At 41.9% G+C, this 18,486-nt stretch overlaps 1 protein-coding gene across 1 annotated transcript; it reads left to right on the forward strand.

Annotated features, from left to right (window-relative positions):
- Positions 1-10,032: 10,032 nt before the first annotated feature.
- LOC140466705 (microsomal glutathione S-transferase 1-like) lies at positions 10,033-18,060 on the forward strand. The gene is made up of 4 exons (XM_072562193.1): positions 10,033-10,171; positions 10,307-10,455; positions 13,486-13,586; positions 13,968-18,060. Exons 2-4 carry the CDS (start codon positions 10,339-10,341, stop codon positions 14,212-14,214), a joined length of 465 nt encoding a protein of 154 aa, XP_072418294.1. The 5' UTR covers positions 10,033-10,171; positions 10,307-10,338; the 3' UTR covers positions 14,215-18,060.
- The last annotated feature ends 426 nt before the right edge of the window (positions 18,061-18,486 follow it).

The raw sequence follows: 18,486 nt of genomic DNA on the forward strand, positions 1-18,486 counted from the left end.
GTCCGTGAGACAAAGCTGAGGGAACAGCGCCTTTAACACTTTGGTATGGATGCAGAGAAATAACGTAATTTCTAACAGAGTTCACCACTTTGGAGCAAAGCATCATCTCACAGATGGAAGGCTGCTGCAGGGAGATTATAAAATATGGTCTTATGCTGTATTCCACTCAAAGAAGCCTCCGAGTTTAAGGAGAATTAGGAATAGACATTATCAGTTGGATTTGAGTCTGAGTCTCAATTTGACAGAATGGATTCAATCTGACCACCTAGTCGGAGAATGTTTTGGAGATGCCAGTGTTAGAGAATAAAAGGGGTCTCCATCCAATGACACCCACACCACTGTGACCACCTATATCCTTTATATTAAAGCTTTAGATACATGTCCTTTGCTTTTTGTTTGTCTTATTGTTTGATTAAAATAAGTTATAATATCTCTATTTTAAATTTATTATGAAATCCTTACTTGTAAAATAGAGCTTTTGAATAGTTTTCTTTAGTTTGGCAAATTCATATCTGTATACCTTTGATGTAACACTAAAGGTAAAGCCACTGTAATTCTACCGGACCATGGACTGGTGTCTCATTAGAGAAAAATGCCTGGTGCTAGTTCAACCTGAGGGTTCTAATGCCTGAGATGAGGGGAGAGACTAAGGAGAGTCCATCACAGTAAACCTCAGTCAGTGCTATGGTTTTGTGTGTGTGTGTGTCATGAATTTAAAACACTGCTGTGCATAATAAAACCTCTACACCTTTCAGGTATTTTTTTGTTCCCAAATGTAGTACAATCCAGTCAGAAACACAACTGCTCTGAGAATCTGGTACTGTGCTGGCTCCTTTATTTAAGAGATGTGTACAGACATGTACTTTGTTACCATGGGTAAAGTCCACCTGTTTGTTTCTTGCTCAATTTATTTGTACACATTTAAATAACATTTAAATTGAGCCTCTAAACATTTTACAAAGTCCAATGGCACTATTCATGAGTGTAATGAGATAAGAATTCATACAGTGCTGACATAGGAGATATCAAGATATGTGACTAAAAGCTTGATTAAGATGGAACTGTAAAGTGTGTCTTGAAGGAGGAAAAGGAGGTAGGGTGCTGGGAGGAAATTCCAGAGTTCAGGGACTAAATCTAGAGAGCTTTTCGTCAATTATTCTATTTTTCAGGGGAATGAAAATGTTGTGCAATGCAGAGCTGAGCAAAATTATTGATAGAAGTCTGATCTTTTTTTCTTTGCCATATCTACACACATCAACAGGCGACTACATAGTAATTGTTAAGACCAATCACAGGTTTTACATAGCCATAGTCATACGTTTACACAGACACACACTTTTATATACTGTATGTGATGTGTGTGTGTGTGTCACACATATATACAGTATCTTCTATATTTATGTGTGTGAGTGAGACACAAATATACTGAGTATTCTATATTTGTGTGACACACATTTATACTATATATTCTATATTTGTGTTTGTGTGTGACACATATATATACTGTTTATTCTATATTTGTGTGTGTCTGTGCATCTTTTATCCTTTCCCCACTTTTATGACTGAATTTAAATTCTCACATGGGATTTGAATTCTTTTTCAATCTTTAATCCATTTACATAGCCAATATCGTGCAGCATTTATGCCTCTTTGAAGTCATGCTGTCAGAAGAGCTTTTTAATTCACAAAATGGACATTTGTTTCTTTGTCTTGATGAGCGCAAAGATTAATTATTACATGAGATACAGAGAAATACACATTGACAGATGAGATTGCAAAATCATCGAGATTATAAAGTAACTTTATGTGGGAAAGCTTATGTCACATGAAGAAGTATTTCAATGCTGCAAATTTCTCAAGATTCACAAGCAACATTGAAACTAATGCTTTCCAAAAGGCAATTTTTGAACAAGTTCCATCTGGAGTAAGTTCCAGCAACATGAAATTCTTGCAGGAGCAGTGCCCTTGTCATTCTTGGCAAGCTGCCGACATCAGTGAATCATCAAAAAAAGGAATGAATTGCAGATGTAATAAAACAGATAGATTTGTGTCCTTTTCCCTAAAATGTATCAAATTACAGCAGTAGCACTTACATTTTTCAACTCTTTTAGTTAATTAGAATGATTAATAATTAAATAATTTTGCTTTAGCGAGATTTGAGAAGATTTGGTAGCTCAGGTTGTGATTTTGGATGTAGGTTTGCTCGTTCAGCTGAAAGGTTCATTTCAAAATGTTTTGTCACCCTACTAGGTAACATCTTCAGTGGGCCTCACGCGAAGCAATGCTGAAAATTCCTGCTTTCTATTTATATGTTTGGGTTTCTTTGGATTGGTGATGTTATTTCCTGTGGTGATGTTATTTCCTCTGGTGAAGTCAGTTCCTGTTCCTTTTCTCAGGAGGTAGTAGATGGGGTATTTGCTTTATAACGATCCACCCCAGAGACTCTACATCCCCATTTACCTTGCATTACCCTAACAGCCCATTTTCACCCTTCCCCCCACGTCCTGGAGAAGCCAACAGGCCAAACCCAATGAATAGTTTGTTGCTAACCCTAAACAAACCAAGACCAAAGCTCATGCCACATTCCAGAACAAACCTGCTGTCTTTTCAGGGTGAACTTGCGAATGGATTCAGGTACTAGGTGATACTCTGCCTATACTTGTGTCTGGTAAAGCAGGGCCAGTAGATAAGATGGGAGAAAGTGAGGACTGTAGATGCCAGTGAGAGAGGGAGGAGGAGAACTTCTTCAAGATTGGCATCCTTGGAAGAGACTTTGCAGTATGGTTATAATTAACTGGGAGAAAGTGAGGACTGCAGATATCGGAGAGAAGGGATAAGATGCTCAACAAGCTGTTCCAGAGCTCTCTCATCATTCTTACTTAACTTGGTCTGCAACATACTTAGGAAAAAGTGAGGACAGCAGATGCTGTAGCTTAGGGTTGAGAGTGTGGTGCTGGAAAAGCACAGCAGATCAGGCAGTATCCAAGGAGCAGGAGAATCGACGTTTCGGGCATAAGCCCTTCATTAGGAATGAAGCTTGTGAGTTGGGGTTGAGAGATAAATGGGTGGGGGGAAGGTAGAAAGGAAAACAATAGGTAGATGAAGGTGAGGGAGAAGGTGATAGCTCAGGCGGGGTGATGGATGGGTCCAGAGGGCGGTGCTGAGTTGGAGGCTTGGGACTGGGATAATGTGGGCGGGAGGAGAATGAGGAAGCTGTTGAAATCCACATTTATCCCATGTGGTTGCAGGGTCCCAAGACGAAATATGAGGTGTTCCTCCTCCAGGTGTTGGGTGGTAACGGTTTGGTGGTGGAGGAGGCCCAGGACCTACATGTCCTTGACGGAGTGGGAGGGGGAGTTGAAGTGTTCAGCCATGGGGCTGTGGAGTTGGTGGGCGTGGGTGTCCTGGGCCTCCTCCACCACCAAACCATTACCATCCGATGCCTGGAGGAGGAACGCCTCATATTCTGCCTTGGGACCCTGCAACCACACGGGATAAATGTGAATTTTAGCAGATTCTTCATTTCCCCTCCCCCACATTATCCATGTCCCAAGCCTCCAACTCGGTACCGCCCTCCAGACCAACACATCACTCCCTCACCCACCTATCACCTTCTCCCTCACCTACCGCTTTCCCAACTACCTCCAACCCATCCCCCCTCCTATTAATCTCTCAGCCCTGACCCACAAACCTCATTCTGATGAAGGGCTTAAGCCTGAAACATCAATTCTCCTGCTCCTTGGATGCTGCCTGACCTGCTGTGCTTTTCCAGCAGCACACTCTCGACTCTGCAACATACTGAGCAAGGAAGACATTAAGCTGAATGACCTTGGGATTTAAGAGCAACAGCTGAAATGCAATTAGTGGTAGGGCTCTGGGTAGTGTTGCTGAACAGAGAAATCCAGGGGTTCCCGTACATAATTGTTTGTAATTTGTGCCACATGTAGACAGGGTGGTTAAGAAGGTGTTTGGCATGTTTGCCATCAGAGCTCAGACCTTTCAACATAGGAGTTGGGATGTCATGCTGAGGTTGTGCAACACATTGGTGAGGCCTCTTCTGGAGTACTGTGTGCAGTTCTGGTCACCCTGTTTTAAGAAGGATTTTATTAAATTGGAGAGGGTTGAGAAAAGGTTTGCCAAGACGTTGCTGGGAATGGGAGGTTCGGGTTATAAAGATAGGCTGGGCTGACTGTTTCAAGTCCATTGATTGCTCATCAGACCTGTTAGTCGCCAGGAAAGCTATGGTAGTTATACTGAAGCCAAGCTGGGTGGGCAGGGGGACGGGGATGAGGGGACAGGTGAGTGAATTGGTGAAGATGGAGCCCAGAGAGACAGAGAGTATGTAACGAGTAGGTAAACAAGAAGTTAACGGACAGCAGGCCAGCGTAGAGAAGCTGAATAAGAGATAATAAGGTCAAAAGTGAGGAAGTGCAATAGTTGTGCTAAATGCAACCGATATTGTGTGATAATGGGCTTGGAGTGTGTGGGAATGGGTGACTGAGCTAATAGCAATCCATGTCATAACCAGACTGGGTTTGGGGTGGGTAAAAAAACACACAGAAGGATGGAATCAGGCTCTAGAATTATTAACCTCAATGTTGGTTCTTAGAGGTCACTAAGTGGAAAATGAGATGCTCACCTTCAAGCTTGCACTGACGTTTGCTGGAGCATTGAAGGCCTGTAACAGAAATGTGGGAATGGGAACACGGTGATGTGTTAAAGTGGCAGGATACTGGGAGTTCCAGGGCATCTTGGCAGACAGAATGTAGGTGTTCTGCAAAGTGGTCACCTAATCTGCGTTTCGTCTCCCCAGTGTGAGCAGTGAATACTATGGACTAGATTGAGATAAGTGCAGATAAAGCACTGGAAGGTGTGTTTGGGCTTTCAGGTACTGAGGAGGGAGGATGTAATCTGACAGGTGTAACACCTTCTTTGATTGTGTGCGAAGGTGCTGGGAGAGGAGTTGTTAGGAGTGGAGGAGGAATGACTAGAGTATCCTGAAGGGAAAAGTCCCTGTGGAAAGCTGACAATGGAAGGGAGGGGAATAGTGTTTGATGGTGGCATTCTGCTGGAGGTGACAGAAATGGCAGCGAATGATCCTTTGGATGTGTTTGCTAGTGGGTTGGGTGAGGACAAGGGGGACCCTATTGCTGTTGTGGAAGTGATGGGAAGGGGTGAGGGCAGAAATGCAGGAAGTGGGACAAACATGGCTCAGGGACCTACTGACCACAGTTATGGGGAATCCTTAGTTGGTGAAAGGGGTGTTATTGTCAGAACAGATGCAACGAAGAAACTGGGAGAATGGGATGCACTCCTTAGAGGAAGCAGGGTGCAAGGAGGTACAATCCAGGTAACTGTGGCAGTCAGTGGGTTTGTAGTGTAAGCATAAATACCACATTTTCCTGGCTACTAGCAGGTCTGATGAAGAGTCACTGAACTTCAAACATTAACTCTGCTTTCTTCCCACAGATTCTGCCAGACCTGCTGAGTTTCTCCAGCAATTTCTGTTTTTCATAAAATCATGGAATCTCTATAGTGTGGAAACAGACCCTTTGACCCAACAGTTCCATACTGACCCTCCGGAGAGTAACCCACCCAGACCCATTCCCGTACTATCATATATATTTACCCTTGACTAATATACCTAACCTACACATCCCTGAACACTATGGGTAAATTTAGCATGGCTAATTCACCCAAAGTGCACATCTTTGGAGTGTGGGAGGAAACCGGAGCACCCTGAGGAAATCAATACAGACACGGGGAGAATGTGCAAATTCCACACAGACAGTCACCTGAGAGTGGAATCGAACCAGGTCCTTGGCTCTATGAGGCAAGAGTGCCAACCAATGAGCCACCATGCCACTCTAAGTTGTGAAAGGGAGACAAAAAGATAATAGATTGGTTCAGTGAGTGGGAACTGGCAACATTGGAATAATCAACAAGAAGCATGGAAAGATTGTAGCAACATCCTAATGTTAGAGGGGTGCCTTTGTTCCATTCAGAGCAGTGTACTTGGCTAACATTATCAACTCCGCTTCATACATTACAAGACCTTCCCAGTTTGTGGAAGAGCGTGAGGCCCCTGAGAGATGGTATAAAACCCAATCAGACCAGAGTCTTTGGGAGGGATCTGCTTGAAACTTACAGAATACAGGCAAGCCTTGACTGAAATGGACATGGAGAAGATGTTCCCATTAGAATGGACATAGAGAAGATGTTTCCACTAGTTGGAAAGACGAGGATCCAAGGGGACAAGAGGCCTCACAGGGAAGGGACAATTATTTAGAACAGAGGAAGTGGTTAATCTGTGGAACAGCTTTCTGCTGTGGAGGCCAAGTCATAGAGGTGTACAGCACGGAAACAGACCCTTTGGACAACTCATCCATGCTGACCAGTTATCGAAATTAATCTAGTCCCATTTGCCAGCACCCAGCCCATATCCCTCCAAACCTTTCCTATTCATATACCCAACTAGATGCCTTTTAAATATTCTAATTTGTACCAGCCTCTACCACTTCCTCTGGCAGCTCATTCCATACACGTACCACCCTCTGTGTGAAAACATTGCCCCTTAGGTCCCTTTTATATCTTTCCCCTCTCACCCTAAACCTATGCCCTCAAGTTCTGGACTCCCCCACCCCAAGGAAAAGACCTTGTCTATTTATCCCATCCATACCCCTCAATAAGTGGATTTAAGACAGAGGCAGATAGGTTCTTGATTAGTAAGGGGATTAAGGGAGAAGGCAGGAGAATGGGGTTGAGAAGCATATCAGCCATGATCAAGTAGCATGGTGGGGACTGACGGGTTAAATGGCTTAATTCTGCTCCTATTTCTTATAGTCTTATAGCATGTTCAGTTATATGAATCCCAACATGTATATTGACCGACAAAGGTAGGTTTGCAGTTGACAGTCGTGGAGAACTCATTAGTGGATTTCTCAAACAAGAATTTCTCCATCGAGAAATGGGAGTACACTATAGACAGCTCCATTTTAAAAGTGAATTTGAGTGCTTGATAAACCATATGAAAGGTGTAAAAGGGAATCTGTACAGCCAACTGCACTTTCAAATATTATGAATGCATCGTCTATGTATCACAAATAAGATTAGAGCTCAATCCACCTAAAACATGTTTCTCATAGCAACCGAGGCAAATATTAGTGAGCACTGACCTAGACCCAGCATCTCACCGCTACATCATCTATTTGGGGATGCTGTTTCATTAAATCAACTTACACAGTTGAGTTCACTTACTTGCATAATATCAATGAATAGATTCAAAAGACGACTTTGCATCTATATTGTTGTGATCATGTGACAACATTACTGTCAATGGTTTCATTCAGTGGCACATGTTGATGTTAAGTTGGAAGCGTTTGGGTTTATGCTCATAGTATAAAATCAAAATTATAACGTTAATGCCAATTCTGATATCTGATTTACTTTATTCTTGCAATATACTGAGTTTCATTCCAGCATTAGAACAGACAAACTAAACACTTTTTTAAAGAGAACGTTCCAATATGCTTGAACTGGTACAATAAGCTAATCAAGACAAAAAGTTTAGACTAGATTACTTACAGTGTGGAAACAGGCCCTTCGGCCCAACAAGTCCACACCGACCCGCCAAAACGCAACCCACCCAGACCCATTCCCCTACATTTACCGCTGCCCCTAACACTACGGGCAATTTAACATGGCCAATTCACCTAACCTGCACATTTTTGGACTGTGGGAGGAAACCGGAGCACCCAGAGGAAACCCATGCAGACACGGGGAGAATGTGCAAACTCTACACAGTCAGTCGCCTGAGGTGGGAATTGAACCCAGGTCTCTGTGAGGCAGTAGTGCTAACCACTATGTTCCTCGCACTATGATGCCAAACCCTTGTTATAAAATGTAGCTGTGTCTATGGCAAGTCTGATTTTTATGACTGTTGAGGCAGGGCAACACTCAGGCCACTCAGGTCACCAGATCTCCAGCATCTGCTATCCTTTGTCTTAATCTATGGATAAAAGAGATGAACTCAGGAGGTGAGGTGAGAGTGACTGCCCTTGAGATCAAGGCAGCATTTGACCGAGTGGGGCATCAAGAACCCCTTGCAATACTGGAGTCAATGGGAATTAGGGTGAGAACTCCCTGCCAGCTGGAATCATACTGAAGACAAAGGAAGATGGTTCAGGTTATTGGAGACACCACTGGGGCAGGGGCCCCTCAGGATACTGCCTGAGGCCCAATAATCTTGAGCTGATTTATCAATGAACTTCCCTCGTCCTAAAACCAAATGCTCGGTAACGATTGCATAACATTCACGATCATTCATGACTCCTGAAATAATCATGTAATCTGTGCCTGCTTGCAGCACAACCTGGACAACGTTCCTGTGGCAAGGAACACTGATATCACATAAGGGCCAGGTAATGACCAAAAAAGAAAATCTAATCATTACCACTTGACTTTTAGTATGATTGCCATTGCTGAAATACCCATTATAAACATCCTAAGAGTTACCACTGACCAGAAACTGAACTGAACCAGTCGTGTAAATACTGTGGCCACAAGAGGAGAGCAGACACTGGGCATTCTGAGACAAGTAACTCATCTTCCGACTTATAGAGTCATAGAGATGTACAGCATGGAAACAGACCCTTCGGTCCAACCTGTCCATGCTGACCAGATATCCCAACCCAATCTAGTCCCACCTGCCAGCACCCGGCCCATATCCCTCCAAATCCTTCCTATTCATATACCCATCCACATGCCCCTTAAATGTTGCAATTGTACCAGCCTCCTCTGGCAGCTCATTCCATACACATACCACCCTCTGTGTGAAAAAGTTGCCCCTTAGGTCTCTTTTATATCTTTCCCCTCTCACCCTAAACCTATGCCCTCTAGTTCTGGACTCTGACCCCAGGGAAAAGACTTTGCCTATTTACCCTATCCAAGCCCCTCATAATTTTGTAAACCTCTATAAGGTCACCCCTCAGCCTCCGACGCTCCATATTTTCCATACTTTTTCTACCACCTACAAGGCACAAGTCAGGAATACGACGAAATGATCTCCACTTGCCTGGACGGGTGCAGCTCCAAAAACACTCAAGAAGCTCAACATTCCCAGAACAAAGCTGCCCGATTGACTGGCACCGTATCTACATACATTCACTCCCTCCACCACTGCTGCATGGTAGTGAAAATGTTTATGATCTACTCTAGCTGCACACCAAGGCTTCTGCGACAGCACCTTCAAAACCCGGTACCTCTACCACCTATTCGCAGACACATGGGCACACTACCAAGGAACACATCCTCCTGCTTTGGAGCCATATCATTGTTCCTCTACTGCAACTGGGGCAAAACCCTGGAACTCTTTCCTTGGAACACCATCTCAAGCACAATTAAGGATAATGGTAGCTTAACCAGTGATGCCACATCCCACGAGCTAAGACAAAAACAAAGACCAGCCCACTCCTCCTGTTCGGCCACAGATTAGGATTGAAGTCTAGCCAGAAACAGATGAGGCCATCTTGAGCTTGAGGCAGTGGACTTTGGAGGGACTATTCTCCAATTGCCGGTCTCTATCCAGGAGAAGGAACAACGGGTGTCTGCCAGTATTGTTGAGGTCATCCACAACTGGTGACCACTGGGTGAGCTGCAGTGCATCAGTACCCATTGCAATGACATGGCTGTTTCTTTTTAATTTTTTGTTACAATATATCAGTGTCCCTTTATTGGCAATTAACTTTCTTTTGGTTGGATTAAAATGAAACAGAGGAACAATCCCTCCCATTTAAATCTGGGATCCCTTCCAACTGGCAAAGGGCAACAGAAGAATCCAAAATTCATCGATTTAATAAGCCACGTTTATTTCCCTTTTCCATTGTCACTTTACATTCCCTGGCTGTGTACTTCTTGTTAGAGGTCTTCTTTTAAAAAAGGTAGTTGATGAACAGCAACAAAACACGTTGTGTTTGAAGACTAAGATCACTGTATGCCTGACAACCAACAGCTGAGATAAATACTCCTCCTGTATTTGATGGGAGGCGTGCCACGGGAGACTCTAGTCTTCCAATATCCCGTCGACCCAGGAGCTTGGACCTTTCCCTTTCTCCGAGATCACGAGTGAAGTTGCAGAGAGTTCGGTTCCCGGAGCAGCTGGATTGCTGACGAGGTGCGTTAATCTCAATATGCAACGTGAATGGGGTAGTTTAATTGAGGCTTTAAGGTATGCCTCGGTGCTGTCTGATTTTTATTTAAAGATCCTAACTCTGTTTAATTGTACATTTTCATTTTCCCCCACCCCCAGTTTTCTAGCCGTGTCCACACCAGGGGTTGGAAATGTCTGAGGTGTTTAGCAGCGAGGTGTTCCTCGCCTACTCTACCTACAGCACCGTCGTGCTGCTGAAGATGCTGCTGATGGGACCCCTGACTGGATACTTCAGGGTGACCCGAAAGGTAAGATCTAACAGCAAAGACTTACACTAAATCAGTGAAAATGGCAGATAACCCCGCCCTATTGCTGCTTTTGCACTTCCGCAAATCTGCAGGAACTCTTTGCATTTTGCAATATTTTGAGAAAATAAAACTTCTTACATCATTGCAATGACTTAATCTGCAGATTGAACGATGTGTGTGGATTATCATGCATTTTTAAAAAAAATAGCAAAATATATTTATTTTATTCAATCCTTTATGTACATTCACAGTTACTGAAAGTTCTATGCAGGTTTTACACATGAAAAACAGACAGACGTTAGAATTTATCATTCCCTGCAGATACAAAACAAAAATCCCATTTCTTACCTACACAGGAGACTTTTTACATATGTCTGAGGTACTAGTGGGGTCTGATAACTGAATGGACTCCCATTGTACTTTGTAATGACTGTAAGTGCAGTGTTTCTGTCCCTGATTCAGTCTCACGGCTTTTTGGTGTGGGTTAGGCTCTCCCATTCCAACCACCCTAATGATCTCATTCTCCTCCCCAACACATTCCTAACTTTGCTTTGTATCTGTTGCTTGAGCTACTGTTTTCTCAATCATTTTACCGTAACCCTTTGATCATTGGTGTGTTATTCAAGTTGCTGCTGAGCTTTCCTGCTGCCCTGATTTTGAGAACATACCCAGCCTTTCTATGTTCAGACACTTGTTCCCCACTCCCAGATGTAAAAATGCTACTTATCACCCTGATGAGTACCCTCTTCTGGGGGCTCCACAGCCTACATCTGTTCATCTCTCTCTGCTTCCAAAAAGCAGTTATCACTTCTTTCCAGCCTTTCAAAAATCCTGTTGTGATTCAACTTTTTAAACTTTTTTTTCCTGATAATTACCATTCCCCCTCAGTTGCTACAATCCCGTGACCATTGAAATGCATGATTCTAAGAAGCTTTTTTTCACCCATTTTACCACATTAGCATGATACAACACTTTTTTCATTGTATTTTTGTGATACAAATACATCAAATCAAATTAAATCCTCATCCTTGATACTACATTTAGTAAATCTCATGACCCTAACTACCAGTGGTTCTATGTTCCTGAACAGTCTTCTACTCCTACATCTTCTCATATCTGTAGAGACAGGGTCATTAGGTATGTTCAAGGCTGAGATTAACTGACTGGAAAAAATTCAATAATATTGGGAAAAATACAATAAAGTGGAGATGAATAGAGGGGTAGACTTGATGAGCCAACGTTTGCTCATGGCTCACAGTTACTCCCTAAGCCCTGTTTGTGACATCAATATTTTCAAGGAAGATAATTTTGTCCCTTCAACTTACCTCTGTTCTCCATGGCTATCCTTATCTGCTCAATAGTGCTAAACATAGCCCACCTTTGTGATCATATTCTTTACTCTTTTGGGGGGAAAAAAGGTGGCATTATGTGTAATAATATCTATTATTGATATCACTTACATTTTTCATTGATTTGTGCCATACACTTGTCAAATAGTGACCATCTTTGGCAGGAGACAATCCAACTATATGGTGCTTTGACATGCAATTGTATTACCATCACCATAAATATGTGTGTCACCTATCAACATCCTGAGGGTTACCATTGACCAGAGACAGAACCAATCAATTAAATATGTGCCTCTGAGATCAGGTTAGAGGCTTGGAATTCTGTGGCAAGTAACTCATCATCTGCATCCCCACCTGTCTGGATGGGTGCAGTTCCAACAACGCTCAAGAAGCTTAACCATTCAGGACAATGCAGCCGACTTGAATGACACTGCATTCATGAACTTAATTATTCACTCCCTTCACTGTTGATGTACAGTGGCAGAAGTGTTGACCACCTACGAGATGCACTCTAGCAACTCTTAAAAAAAATTTCAATAACACTTTCCAAACCTGTGAATGGTGCCATCAAGAATGATAAGGGCAGCAAGTAGATGTGAACGGCAAGTTGACCACCAAGCCGCACACTATCTTGACTTGGGTATTCCTTCAGTGTTATTAGACATACCTTCTGGAACACCCTTCTAACAGCGCTATACCTCTGTATCATAGACTGTGGCAACTTTAGATGGTGGGTTACCTTAGCTTCTGGAGGGCAATGGAGGATGGGAAACAAGTCCAGTGGCAAAAACATCTTGTGGAAAAATTAAAAAAAAAAAGAATTGATTTAATATATCTCCAAAGTAGGTGTACATAAGTATGATTAATTTGGTTGTTCTGTATAATTAAAGCTTTCCCTTTTTGACTAAAGGTGTATAACTAATTTTTTACAGCGTTAGCTTTTTAACAGCATTTTACTTCATATGGAGTGTTTCAGCTAAAGCTTCTACAGTAACCAATCTGACGGCGGAGTTACCATTTTCCCTCTTAGTGGATTTGCAAACTGTTAGTCACAGTAGGTCAGAATGTATTATGAAGAACAATTTCACACAGGGGTAAGGTCAGTATTAAAGTCTTTGTAAATTCAATTCCAATAGTGCTGAAGGGATTTTTTTTTTTTGGTAGTGCTGTGTTTAACAGGATATGTCACTTTACTGCAATTGTTATCCAGTCCTCGTAGGGAAATGAATAATCTGGACACACCAACGTCAGGTTGCAGATGCTCGGGAGAGTTCATATCTCGATTTGTAACTGTTTTTAAATATTCAGCTGTACTTCTTTGTTTTTATATTGTTAATTTATTAAGCTCACCAATAAACTTGCTTTGAATGATGATTTACTTAGGTAATGGTATATGAGATACTGAGGTGCTAGTGTGTTATGTGTGCATTAAGTCCGAGCTATGTGTGCACAGAATCTAATTTTTAAGATTGTGACTTTGATAGTAAGCTAACTATTCAGAACTAAAACACTGGATCTATGAACTGAAAACTCAATAGCTTCCAGGAGATACCAGCACCTAGATATGCATGTCAGAAGAAATCGTTTATAGTCTGAAACCAATCTACTTGTGGAATCATGGATATATGATGGGGTGTGGTCCATTGACAAATAACAATTTGTAACTAATTTTCTAAAACAGGTCTTTGTCAATCCTGAAGATGCCAGGGCACATGGTGACAAGGATGAAGAAACCAGCAAAAAGTATCTGAGGATTGATCCCGATGTGGAGCGGGTGAGAAGGTGGGCATTGTTATGGCATAAATTTAAATGGATATCAATTTTGCGCAATTTAACAGCTGTTTACCATTCCATTCAATAGACAATTAATCTTGAAAATAAGTGTTAAGCTGAAATGAAATGTGCAGTTCACTCTGAGTTACAAAATTGAAGGATTGACATTTACTGCATCCTGTACTGACATTGTGTTTTTCGTATATGACTGAATTTTGGTTGACAATTATATATAGGAGACTCCTATTCATTTTGAGTACATTCATTATACATTCCTGTTTAAATTACACTTCAGTAATTCCATATTTCTTCAACATAAGGATGGGATTGTTAACGTATGTTTGCTCAACTCAACTCCTATTGTTTATTGCCTGTTTATGCTCCCTGCAGATGTCATCAGAATGACCTGGAGAACATTGTTCCATTCGTAGGCATTGGTCTGCTGTATGCCCTCTCTGGCCCTGACCTGAGTACAGCTGTAATGCACTTCAGAATCTTTGCTGCTTCCAGAATCTTCCACAGCATTGCTTATCTGGTTCCTCTTCCCCAGCCATCACGTGGTTTGAGCTGGATAGTGGGAATGGGAGTGACCTTTTCAATGGTCTATAGAGTGCTGAAGGCAGGAGTGCACCTTTGAAAGCATTGATTAGCACAGCATTCTCTTTCCAAACCTTCTTTTTTGCATTTCACTCATTCTATTGAAATTTAATCTCTAATTGTGTTGAAGTAATGGAAGTGTTAAATGTAATTAATTGTTGAAAATGAAGGGGATAATAGAAGACAAGACAAAATTTCCAAAGCGGTTTAACTTGGTGTCTGTGTGTGTGACTAACCAGTGTCTTTTAAAATGGGTAAATCTGTTTTGGGATAGATTTCCAAAAGGAATTAGAACAATGACAATTTGGAGATTGTACTGATCAACAAAGGGCATTGCAATGATTTAAAATAATATCAAACACGTCTTGGGTGAATTAACTGGAATGTTCAGTATTCTTCATTTTGCCTTCCAGCTCATTTTAAAGGGATTTTATTTGGCAAATGTATAATTAATAGTGGTATGGTCTTGATCCTGTTTTTGACTTTCTAGTATATGCTCACTGCTTTAATGGGGAGGTAGATAGCTCATTGACCATGTCTGACAGCAAAAGATATTTTCTAATCTGTTCAGCTGTGTTGTAGCACACCTCTGCAGCAGGTCATGCTTTGGAGGTGCCGGTGTTGGACTAGGGTGTACAAAGTTTTTAAAAATCACACAACACCCAGGTTATAGTCCAACAGGTTTATTTGGAAATACAGTGGGGCCTCTGAATCCAACTTCAATTCGTTCCAGGAGGCTGCTCTGATTGCAAAACGTTTGGACTCCGAAACTATTTTCGCAATAAGAAAGAATGGAAAGTGAATTAATCTGTTTCTGGACCAAAAAAAAAACATTTTCAAGACCCTTTTTAACTGCAAATGCACATGGCTAAGGTAAAATAAGATGAGTAAATGACCTAAATATCAAGTAATAACAATAAAAACAAGAAATAAATGTACTAACATGAAAATAACTTCATTTACCTTCGTGAGGAGTGCTAATGATGCATGTGGAAGCTGGGAGAGGAGGGAGAGGGTTTACTGCATGGAAGGAGAGTCACCTTCCATAATAACATCAGTTAACTGTGCTTCTGGTTAAAAGCAAATTACTGCGGATGCTGGAATCTGAAACCAAAAGGGAGAATGCTGAAAAATCTCAGCAGGTCTGGCTGTGTCTGTAAGGAGAGAAAAGAGCTGATGTTTCAAGTCTAACTGACCCTTTCCAGCATTTTCTCTTTTGGTAACTGTGCTTCTGCTGTTTGCTGTCTTAGTGTTACGCGAATGATGAGACAAAGACCACTTGTAGAGGGCTGGGGCTCACTGGACTGGCTTTCGTTAGAGAACCACCTTTCCAAAAGTTGTCTGGTGTTGGCAACTTTTCCGAAGTGGTCAATCGCATTGTCATTGAACATGTTTATGCTCCTGTTGACCACTGCCTTGTTAGGATGCCACTTTTCAACAATGGCCTGTGTTTTAGACCACAGGAAGCACAGTTCCTTAACTTCAGCACTGGAAATGTTTCCACTAGCTCCCTCTTCCTCCTCTGAAGAAATTTCCTCTGCCACTTCTTCTTGCTGCATCTTGTGGAGGTGCTGAAGTTCTCCTATGGTGAGTTCATTCTTGTGATCCTCCACTAACTCCTCCACATTCTCTTCACTCCCCTCCAAGCCCATGGACTTGCCCAGAGCCACAATAACAGGCACAGCAGGCGGTTCTTCGAAGTCTTCAAAGTCTCTCTGCAACACATTCAGGGCAGAATTTCTTCCAGGCAGAGTTCATTGTCCTCAGAGACACTTCCCTCCATGCTTTGTCTATGATTCTTTAAGCAATGGAAGATATTAGAATGATCTTTCCAAAACTCTTGAGGGTCCGTTTGGTCTCGTTTGTCACTTCAAAGCGTCTCTGAAGCATAGCCTTGGTGTACAGTTTTATGAAATTGGAGATAACTTGCTGGTCCATGGGTTGGATGAGAGGAGTGGTATTGGGGGGCAAGAATTTCACCTTGGTGAATCTATATTCACCCACCAAATCTTCTTCCAAGCCTAGAGGATGAGCAGGAACATTGTCCATCATAAGAAGGGCCTTCAGAGGTAGATTCTTTTCCTCAACATAAGCCTTCACAGAAGGGGCAAACTCCTCATGTATCCATTCGGTGAAGAACTGCCTGGTAACCCATGCTTTCACGTTTGCCCTCCACATAACATTAAGCTTGTTCTTCATAACATTGTTCTTTTTGAACACATGTGAATTCTCTGAGTGGTACACAAGCAAAGGCTTTATCTTGCAGTCTTCACTAGTATTACCACGCAACAAGAGAGTAAGCCTGTCTTTCATTTGGCTTATGGCCCGGTAAAGACTTCTCTTCCTTAGTTATATAGGTCCTCCTTGGCATCTTTTTCCAGAAGAGGCCTGTCTCCACACAACTGAGCACCTGTTGTGCCACATACCCCTCAGTGTTCACAAACACTGAATGCACAAGGGTGATAATTTTAAAAAACCGACACAAATCAAGGTGAAACCACGAGGTAAACTAGTGATGGACACGAGAGATGCTTTCACGATTACTTCCCAGGACAAACTGAACGAGCAATGTGCGACCTGACCGGTACGTGGTGTTCGGATTCTGAAAATGTGTTCGGATTTTAGGGTAAAACTTTCTCAAAATAATTGTTCGGATTCCAATTTGTTTGAACAATAGGGCGTTCAGATTCCGGGGTCCGCACTGTACTAACCTTCGGAGCGCTGCAGCTTCATCAAGTGTCAACCAGCTGATGAAGGAGCAGCTCTCCAAAAGCTAGTGCTTCCAAACAAACCTGTTGGAATATAACCTGGTGTTGTGTGATTTTTAACTTTGCAGCAGGTGGTTCAGCGCCAGGGGCACTGCCACTGCTTCACGAGCCTCTGCAGAAGAAGAAAACAGCAACTGGAGTAATGATCATCTGTGTGTGAAGGAAGGAGTGTGTTGCTGGTTTAAATTAGTGCTGATGGTTATAGATACTGTGTTTGTCTTTTTTTAAAAAAAAACCAGGACAGCACCTGGGGTTAGGTGGCTTCATTCTAGAGATGGGCTAAAAAGCATGCAGTATCAGATAGCTTAGGTGGTGTTTGATCTCACTTCCACAATTGAACTGTTGTCATTTTATCTTGGAAACCATCAGATAATAAAGCATAAAGTTAGGAGTTAGAGCTTTGAACTTTTCTGCTTTAGCGGGTGCAAAGTTTGTTGTTCTGATGAATATGAATTTTAGATTGAAAAAAGTTGACTGTATAACGTGACTAAATCAGAATAATTCCAGACATTATGCTTCACGATGTGTGGTTATGGAAAGCTAATACCTTATGATAGAAAAAGTATTATTTAAGCAGCTGTACTACACTGAGCCCCCTTACTGTGCTGGTCTGTATACCTTGTATTAAAGTTTAAATTGTTTATGAATAAATGTGTATGGTACATTTAAGCCTTCACACTTCTTCTAGTCTGAATGATGACTACAAGAGAGTAGCCAGTCAAATGTTGACTGTTTCTATGGCAAAGTCCTGCTCATAGAGCCATAGGTTTGTCTCCTACTTATTAGAATGCAAAGGTTTTGATGCATGCAGAGATGAACTGTGAAGTTCTGTAACTGTTGCAAGTTGGGTGTTTTTGCTACATGTCGGGTTGAGACCATCGCAGATGATCCCAGTATATGTGCTTCTTTCTCGCTGGCTTTTGCCACATCCTGTCCAACACTCACGCTCACACTCTCTGGGCTAGGATTCGTGGTACCGCACGCCTCTATTAAATTGCCTGTGTGCGGAATACCTTTAATGTGATGCCCCTACAGTTGTTAATGGGATTGCAATTTCTGACAAGTTTTCTTAGTCACTTATGTTCTACTTTATATTAATAAAGATTGAATTAAATCTATTTCGTGGTTGTGTTTTAATAAACCAGGACCTTCCATTTTTATGAACTTAATTGGATACCACTTGGGGAAGTAAGTTAGCCTACCAATTATAGTTTACTGTAAAATGTATAAAGGAATGGAGAGAACAGATGGGTTACTATGAAAAGTGATGCTGAAAGCATTGTTTGATTGAGTTATGAACGGCTGAAGGTGCTAAAATATGACCTAGTATAATTAGTTAATTCTCTCATTTACATTTGAAACGGTGTTTTTATGTCAGTGTTGTCTGGGTACAAGGGGCAGCTGTAAATAGTGATGTCCATATCCCCTATAAATAATTTATGACAATGACTTATTCCCAGTCAATGTTAGAAAAAATTGTTTTTAAAAATTGCGTGGTCATTATCACAGTACTATTTGGAGCTTATTGGCACTTTTCATACACG

The sequence above is a fragment of the Chiloscyllium punctatum genome, chromosome 44 (assembly GCF_047496795.1).
Source record: "Chiloscyllium punctatum isolate Juve2018m chromosome 44, sChiPun1.3, whole genome shotgun sequence".
Lineage (NCBI taxonomy): Eukaryota > Metazoa > Chordata > Chondrichthyes > Orectolobiformes > Hemiscylliidae > Chiloscyllium > Chiloscyllium punctatum.

Excerpts from the sequence above, each read along its gene's own strand:
- LOC140466705 (XM_072562193.1), top strand. The coding sequence starts at position 10,339 with ATGTCTGAGGTGTTTAGCAGCGAGGTGTTCCTCGCCTACTCTACCTAC. Across the intron at positions 10,456-13,485 it reads ACTTCAGGGTGACCCGAAAG|GTCTTTGTCAATCCTGAAGA; the intron begins GTAAGATCTAAC and ends TTTCTAAAACAG. Across the intron at positions 13,587-13,967 it reads GATGTGGAGCGGGTGAGAAG|ATGTCATCAGAATGACCTGG; the intron begins GTGGGCATTGTT and ends TGCTCCCTGCAG.